Genomic DNA, 8,896 nt, shown 5'->3' with positions numbered 1-8,896 from the left:
GGGGTGGTGGAGGTAGGCTAGAAGGGGTCAATAGGGGTAAAAAGGGGAGTTATGTAATACTTTCAACATAGTTTTTTTTTTGTTTTTTTTGTTTTTTTTTAAAGGAGAAGAAAGAAAATGTTGTAGAAGCAATGAGACAACTTTTGATTTTAAGGAATTTTACAAAGGAGACAATACATGAATAACTAACTCTTTTTTTTTTCTTATAAATATATTTTATTGATTTTTTTACAGAGAGGAAGAGATAGGGATAGAGAGTTAGAAACATCAATGAGAGAGAAACATCGATCAGCTGCCTCTTGCACACCCCCTACTGGGGATGTGCCTGCAACCAAGGTATATGCCCTTGACCGGAATCGAACCTGGGACCCTTGAGTCCGCAGGCCGACGCTCTATCCACTGAGCCAAACCGGTTTCGGCGAATAACTAACTCTTATATGAAATTGAGGGATTGGGATTCTAAGAAGAATATGAACCAAGTGCTAGGCTAGTGTACTTAATTTTAAAAAGGATAATTTGGGGAGAACTCATGGAAATCATGCTTTTCAGTCTGGGATTGAATGCATGGGTACCACCCTCAGGGGCACAGATGAAGGGAATGAGAGCTCAAGACCAAAGGAATAGTATAAGCAAAAGCAGTGCATGTTTATGGGAATGTCTAGTCATCCACCAGGCTCAAATAATAATAGATAACTTTTACTGAGTGCTTACTACATGCCAGGCAAAATTCTTAGCACTTTATATGTATCGTGTGACTTAATTTTCAACTGAGGCCTAGAAGGAGATGCTAATATTAGGCTTAGTTGAGAGTCATAGATGCTCAAAATCACATAGCTAGATAATAGTGGAACCAGAATTCAAGTCTGCACCCATAAACATGATATTTTAGTGCATACAGTGCAGGTTGAAATGCAAGATGGGCTGGAACCTCAGAGTGGCAGGCCTTCTGTGATAGCCCCACTCGTTTCAGTTCATAAATAAATTACTAAAGGAGGAGAAAGAATCCTACTTTTTGCATTTGGAAGGAAAAGAAATATAAAAGTAAAAAAAACTTCTCCATTGTTAATGATTATTTGGAACGATCGATCATCCAGAGCTATATTGTTTAGCACATTAGCCTCTAGCCACATTGACTGGAGCATTTGAAATCTGACTAGTCTTAATTGAGATTTGCTGTAGGTATATAATGTGTACCATATATCTAGGATTTAGTATGACAAACAGAATTTAAAATATTTTAATAATGTTATATATTGATATTTATAGAAATATTTTGAATATATTGGTTTAAATAGAATATATTTAAAAATTATTTTTGCCTGTTTCTTTTTACCTTTATTAATGGGGCTACTAAAAAAATTAAGTATATCTATTTGGCTTACATGGGATTTTTATTGGGCATTGTTGGTCCAGAGCAATTTAAAATTGTACTAACTAACTCTGATGAAGGATTTCCTCACCACATTGGTCTTTTAACCACATTCTTTCCTTGCTTTTTGGCTATTTGCAAGAAAAAACGTAAAAAAGCACCCCCTTTGTAAAGGTTTGAGAGCCCCTAGAATTTCCTTTTCACTTGCTCCCAACCACAAACAAATTATCAATGTGCTCTGTCAACACATTGGAGCCAACTTTTTATAAGGGCAAAAGGAGTGCAAAAAATTTTCCAATCCCTGAATGGTGTGAAGTAAAAGTGCTTTCAGAGAATCCCATAAGAATGTCATGGTGGGCATAATGGGTCTGTCTCATTGTCAGAAGACTCAAGGAGTTGAAAGGAAACTCTAAGTACTATACCAAAATGCCACAAAACCATAGTTATTAATACAAACTAACTAGCATCTCTGTCTATCTGTCACCATCTCATCTTAAAAAAACTTGTGAAAATACGTAATCCCGATGAGACTCCAACTAGGTATAAATACCAGCAGCAAAAGGAGATGCAGTACATTCTTCTGAGCATCTACAGATTGGCTATTAGAAGAGAAAGATCAGCTGAGTCCTTTGGACCTGATCAACTCAATTCCGGAGCTACTGATTTCAACGACTTCGGCCCAACTCTCTCCAGAACAATGAAATATACAAGTTATATCTTAGCTTTACAGCTTTGCGTGATCTTGGGTTCTTCTAGCTGCTACAGCCAGTCCACAATTTTAAACGAAACAGAAAAACTGAAGAGATATTTTGTAAGTATGGTCTTTTAATAATACCTGTTTGTGGTTGAAATGACTGAACATTGACTTGGAATGTATCTATGATAGGCTGTCATCTCTAGTCCACAGTCATCTTGAAAAGACTTGGTGGCATTTTGACTGTTGACTGGATGAGTTTTAATTCAATGATTTGGGTTTTGCTTTATCCCTCTACTCAAATTTTTTACAGAAGAGGGCATTCATGAATCTTTCAAAAGATGGGTATACTATGGGTATAAAACAGGTTGATGTTGATAATTTTGTGGTAAGAATCCATGCAATTGTAATGTCAAGTAGCATATAACATATTGAAAAAAAAGACTGGCTATTAATTTTTGATTTCTCAGACTACCATGATGGTGATAGTAAAGGGTCAAGATTAGCACTAAAATGATAATATGAAATAATTAGTCAATTAAAGAAGGTGAGGTTCTTAAAGCTTTGGTTTTTAAAAAAAATCACTTATAGGTGTTTTTCTCCAAAAAGTGATTTAAAAATCTACTACCCCATTTATTAATTACCCTTGAACTCAGTTCCTTGCTGAGATTCTCTAGGAGTTATAAATATTTAAATATTTTTGTTTTGTTATGTGACTTTCTTTTAAAATTATACTTATGGTTACTTAAGATAGTTTTTGCATTTTAAATATTTTATTTGTCCAAAATTTAGCTATTATAATTATAGCTATTATACTTACGTTTAAGCTTTCACAAGCGATGCTATTCTCACAACATCATATCAAACCTCTCTCACACCTAGAACTATTTTTTAAAGCTGACGTAACATCTGATAGGACACAAGTAGATGTTATAAAGATTTGTACCATAGGGGGGCAGTATTTTATAGTGGATTGCTGATTTTCTTACTAGGCTTGAAAACACTTAAAAACAAACAAACCACTATGCTTATTTGAGAAAATTGAAGTATCATCTGCCTTGTTGAGTTCATTTGTGATGTTGCAATTTAAGGATTATATGAAAGTTAAAATAGCATGATAGTCTTTGGCAATATCCAACATAACAGCTTTTGGGGATACTTGCTAGACATAAACCAAGGATTGAAAAGAAAATCATTGAATATTGTCAGCATCTAAGTGCAATACAACTTGTACTTTTAGGGCAATTTATAAAGTAGTTGTAAACCAATTCCCCCCCCCCCCCTTGTTTTTCCAGAATGCAACGAGTCCAGATATAGCGAATGGTGGACGTCTTTTCTTAGACATTTTAACAAGTTGGGAAGGGGTAAGCTGAATATTTCCATTTGATTGATTTTCCTATTGCTTATTTTCCAGTGGATAAATTCATACCAACCTCTCTTTCTGCTCTTTCTTCCCAAGGAGAGTGACATAAAAATAATTCAGAGCCAAATTGTCTCCTTCTACTTCAAACTCTTTGAAAACATTGAAGATAACAATACCATTCAAAATAGCCTGAATATTATCAAGGAAGAGCTGCGTGTTAAAGTCTTCAACAGCAGCAACAGCAAAATGGAAGACTTCAAGAAGCTAATTCAAATTCCAGTGAGTTGATCTTAATTCTTTCCTTGATTTCATTGCAGAGGCTCTTGGAAAAGTATCAGGATGGGCAATCTTGAGTGAACTCTCAACCGTTTTCCTCTTTTACTCAATTGCTAACATATTTAAGGCATGTTATGCCATTAAGTGACTAGTCTTGCAGCCTAGAATTCTCCTAGTCATTCTCAGGAATATGACAAGGTGGCCACAGAGTTTCCAGCATTAGAAAAAAACATAGTGGCAGAGCCAAGGTGAAAGTAAATGGTCCTTCTTTTATTAATCACGAATTTACCTAAATGTTCCTATTGGCTTATCTGAGGAAATAATTCAATGTACTGGAATAGAAGGCAGAATACAGGGAAATTTTCTGCAATTCCAATTTTAAATGTTTATAGCAGTATTTGCTTATTGCCATATAAAAATGATTTATTTTTAATCCCATTATGGAAATGATGGAACTGACATAATTTGGGGGAAATTAAAAATTACGGTATTCTTTTGTCTTGGACTTGCTATTATTTAAAAAGTACTAAACCTACTTCAGTGGCTCTCAAACTTTGGTGGGTACCAGCATCCCCTGCAGAGCTTAGTGACCAAACAATGGCCTTGGCCCTCTTCCTGCACCTGGGCCTCTGAGTTCTTCATTAGGTCTCCAGGTTATTCTGCTAGACACCAAAGGTGAGAACCACTAACCTACTGTAACTCATTTGATATAGCAAAGACTAAAGTATAAGGTGATAGAACTTATAGAGAACCTAGGAGTTATCTAAAACATAGGTTGAGAGAGGTTAAGTGACTGGTTCAAAGTTATTGCTCACAAAGAATTCAAACCAAAATGTTCTGCCATTCCACTTCAGGGGCTTTTCACTATATAATTTTGAGAATTCTGGAGCAGTAAACTTAAGGTTAAAATGTGTGTCCCACCCTATTACAGCATAACTAGCAATTTAATTATAATCTTAACTACTGAAGAAATCACTGTTGTATATTAAGATAATATATTGCCAGTAAAAATCATCTTTTTAAAGGAACACTTTCATTTTCATGAACCATACCATCAACAGTAGAATATCCTGATAGCCTGTATGCCTGAAATTAATATTGTTGTATCCTTTTCAATAGGTAAATGATCTGAGAGTCCAGCGCAAAGCCATAAGTGAACTCCACAATGTGATAAAAGAGCTGTCAAAACCTAACCCAAAGATGCGGAAAAGGCGTCAGAATCTGTTTCGTGGCTGGAGAGCATAGAAATAATGGTCATCCTGCCTGCAATATTTGAATTTTTAAATCTAAATTTATTTATTAATATTTAATATTTTACATTATTTATATGGGGAATCTATTTTAAACTTAGGATCAAATATTTATAATAGCAATTTTTATCTAATGAAAATGAATATCTATTAATATATGTATTATTTATAATTTCTGTAATCTATGACTATTTTACTTGACCCTTCTTTTCTGACTAGGCAAAACTATGTGATTTATAAGGCTTTATCTCAGGGGCCAAGTAGGCAGCCAACTGAAGCAAGACCCTGTGGGTTTGGGTTGTGCATTTACTTCACTTGCTGATATAATGAACACTTATAAATGAAATGATGTCATACAGTTCCTGTCTATTTGAAATCATATCTGCATTCTGAGCCACTGCTTTAATGGCATGTCACACAGCACTTGGATGTGTAGGTCATATGACTTGTCCCCTGATAAAAAACATAGTATCTCATCTCATCTCATGCCTGGTGCTTCCGAATATCACTGATAATTGTGACTGTATCCAAATGCAAAATATTTTATTTTTTCATTTATCAATATTTAATATATATGAATAAAGCATAATTTTATAACTATTTATGTTGTGTCATTTTCTAAGGAGGTCTTTGGTAAATGCACTATGTACTAATGAATTCGTAGGAGGAAAGTCATTTTAAGCTGTGGAAATCTTAGAATTGGATTAAGCTCCATTAAAGGTGGTGTTTCTACTGGCAATTTGTTTGCTTCCACTGCTCCATTTGGCAGCTGTTTAAGTTTTCTTTCCAAAATATAGATTTAACTATGTCACCATTTATCTCAGAGCAGCTGCTTTGGAAAGTAGTCCACATTGTTTAGCTGGGCACACAAAGATTTATTTATACCTTCTCCCTCAACTTCCCATTACATCCTTCATCTTGGTACCCCCCTTTCCCATCTCCTCTGTCCACCTTGGGCAAACATCCCTGGGTATGAATAGTGATTGTGAGCTTTAGGGAGAGAGGCCTAGATTAAAATCTTGGTTCTACCATTACCAAGTAATGTTGTTACCATCATTAGCTGGTTAATATTAGTAATAGGAAGAGAGCAAAGGGGAGGCCAGACGTTATAAGCATGGTCATCTGGGCAGCTTCACCAGGAAGCTCCAACTTAACACTCCCCAGGGACCCACTGGTCCATTCCCTGCAGATCACTGGTAGAAGGGATTGAACAAAGAGGGAGATGGGCACATGCACAGGGAGTCGGGGTGGTGTAGGGAAGGTACTTGCCTGTCAGTACAACCTGGGAAAAAGGTAATTAGCTAAGGGGTGGAGCACTGCAAGCACATGGAATCTTAGAAGGTTATAATCCCCAAAAGTTCCCTTGCTTGTGCCCCTTGTTCCCCTTCACTGTCTTGCTCACTCACCCGGATGCTGGTGTGTTCTCTCTCCACAGCCATGTGGCCTTCAGCAGCCACATGGCCCATGGCCATGTGAACTCCACATGCAATGGACTGCAGCTGGGAATAAGATAAGCTAATCAGGTGCTGAACTGGAGTGTGCCTTAACATGGAACAGAAACTCTGGACACTGGCTTTTGCCTTGAGCCTGCTAAAGACAAGATTGGACTTTGTCCATGGCAGGATGGATGTAGCTGGGTCTTTGGAAGAGAACCCCCTTACTTTTACAACATCAATAAAGCTTTCCATGAAATGCCATTATCCAGTGGAGGCTTCAGGAAATTCTTTTCCCCAAGGAATCCACTTCCATTGATAATAGTGTGACTTTTAATGAACTACTTATATTCTCTAAGCTCCAGTTTTCTCATCTGATAAAGAAGAAGAATTGTGCATTCCCCATAATATTGTAGCACACAGAAAGTTCATCATTGTTAGGAGGTTGGAAGGTGGATTATAGGAATTCTGATGTTGATTGGTGGGTAAATGTGGTGGTAAAATTTTTTTACTTGTTGTTTAAAATTTTCTCAGTGAAATAGGAAGCCGAGAGAGAGGTTCAAGAAGGAAGTGTTGGAGGCTTGGAAAGAGCAGAAGAATGAATGGATCAGGAGAGCAGAATGTGTATTGCCAGGCAGCATTAAAGGCTCACTTGGGGTCAGCTATCATGAAGTTAAGAGACACCAGTTGATGTAGTGAGTGTTTGTCTCTATCTATATAGGACTATGGGTGAAGATAGAGATAGGGAGAGAGTTATGTTTAGCAGACTTTAATTTGTCCAAGCAAGTAGGACAGAGGGAGAGAAGACAAGAAATGGTGACATAGTTAAATCTATATTTTGGAGATTCAAGGGTGTACTCATAACAGTTAGTGAATTGGTGATGAACTCTAAGCTGGTGAAGGAGGAGAGAGTATATCAAGGTTGTTGAAGAAGTGTTTGAATAAAAGGCTATCTGCCTCACCTCCAGGTCCAAAAGATGAAAGAGAGAAAACCAGCCACCATTTGAAGGGGAAGTAGGAAAAGCAGACCTTAGAGGAGAATTAGTTTATCTTTTGAGTATGAGGAAGTTGAAGTGTTATGGATTTAGTGAGTGCTGGATGGTGAATTCCAGAAGACCCAGTGAGTAGGGGTAAAAGAGAAGGTAATAAAAGGCAATGCTCATAGGAATATGCTGTGAGTCTGGGACTCCTTATGATCACTGACATAAAAATAATGGCTGTAAAGAAATTAGTTCTGCTGGTTTGGGGTGTATAATGGTGTCAAGATTGTGAGAACAGGGTTAGGTGTCTGGGGATTTTCTCAACTATTTTACTTAATCCTTCCACAACAATAAGGTTGTGTGAAATATTTAATGTTAAGGGGTAAGTTTAGTCCTTGACAATGATCAGTGGTCATTGTTTTGATTATTGGGTTGGTAAGTAACAGCAGGTGAGATTTGATTCCAAAAGTATTGAATCTTTGATCAGGCAAGATTGAAAAGAAATTGAGCTGATCTTGGCACAGCTGCAACTGATTTGAGCTGTGATTGGTGCCTCCACTCTTGTTAGAATTGAAGACTGAATAAGGCAGACTTTAAGATATCTACAGATAGAGGGTTACTGTAACATAATGCTGTCTGAAACATAGAGTCAGACCATACCTTTGTGGAAGGGATTGAAAATTCCTACTGTCATTTGTTTTAAGAAGTCATTAATCTTGAAATGGTAAATAAAGCCGCAGGTGGTAGGCCTTGGTCTATAGCTACATAAAGCATCACACTCTCTGAGGCTGGTGTTTGGTATAGGCTTTGAGAGATGGAAAGCTATTGACTGTAGTGAGCAATGTGATGGAAACTTGGAATGAGACAAGGAGAACTTGAATTGAGTTGGCCTGTGCAGTAGTTATAAATTATTTATATTGTATATCCCATCCATTATGTACATACCTAATTTTCAAAGAGTTGTGGGGCTTAGGGAAGTGATGCCTGTGCTTTAGACTAAGGGACCTAGAGGATAACAAAATTCCTCTCTTAACACCAGTAAGGGCAGTTATCTCCTTAGGTTCATTACAACAGAGGCAGCAGCCAGGGCAAGCAGTGAAGGAATCCTCTTGTATAATGTTCCATCCTTGGTGACACTAAGAAATATTTGGTACTCCCTTATGGCAGGGTGATTTTGGCAATTAGGCTGGTGAACTTGAGCAATAACAATGAATTTTTCTCTTTTTTCCTCTTCACTTTTTCCATCCCTTCCCATCCTGAAGAATATAATCAAAGCAACTTGTCACATCAGTATAAAGTAGGCACTCATAGTTGCCTACTATGGTGAGTCATAATCTAAGCAAGGTTAGAAGAGTATATATGAAGGGGGAAAATCTTTTATGGAAGGTGTCAGAGCCTGAGCAGCATGAAGAGATTGCCCAAGAAGGAATGGGGGAATATATTCATTTTCTAATGCTTCCATAATAAATGATCACAAAGTTAGTTGCTTAAAACAACACATTTGTTATCTTAGAGTTTTGGAAGTGAGAAG

General features: G+C 37.0%; 1 protein-coding gene across 1 annotated transcript; it reads left to right on the top strand.

The window, feature by feature from the left end:
• Window positions 1-2,066: 2,066 nt before the first annotated feature.
• Window positions 2,067-4,947, top strand: IFNG (interferon gamma; the record flags this gene model as incomplete). The annotated part of the gene is made up of 4 exons (XM_079773914.1): window positions 2,067-2,180; window positions 3,359-3,427; window positions 3,523-3,705; window positions 4,822-4,947. 4 exons carry the CDS (start codon window positions 2,067-2,069, stop codon window positions 4,945-4,947), a joined length of 492 nt encoding a protein of 163 aa, XP_079630040.1.
• Between the last annotated feature and the right edge of the window lie 3,949 nt (window positions 4,948-8,896).

This window comes from Cnephaeus nilssonii (assembly GCF_951640355.1).
Source record: "Cnephaeus nilssonii genome assembly, chromosome: 6".
Lineage (NCBI taxonomy): Eukaryota > Metazoa > Chordata > Mammalia > Chiroptera > Vespertilionidae > Cnephaeus > Cnephaeus nilssonii.
Note: the sequence above shows the minus strand (reverse complement) of the source record. Positions and strands in the feature narration are given on the sequence as shown.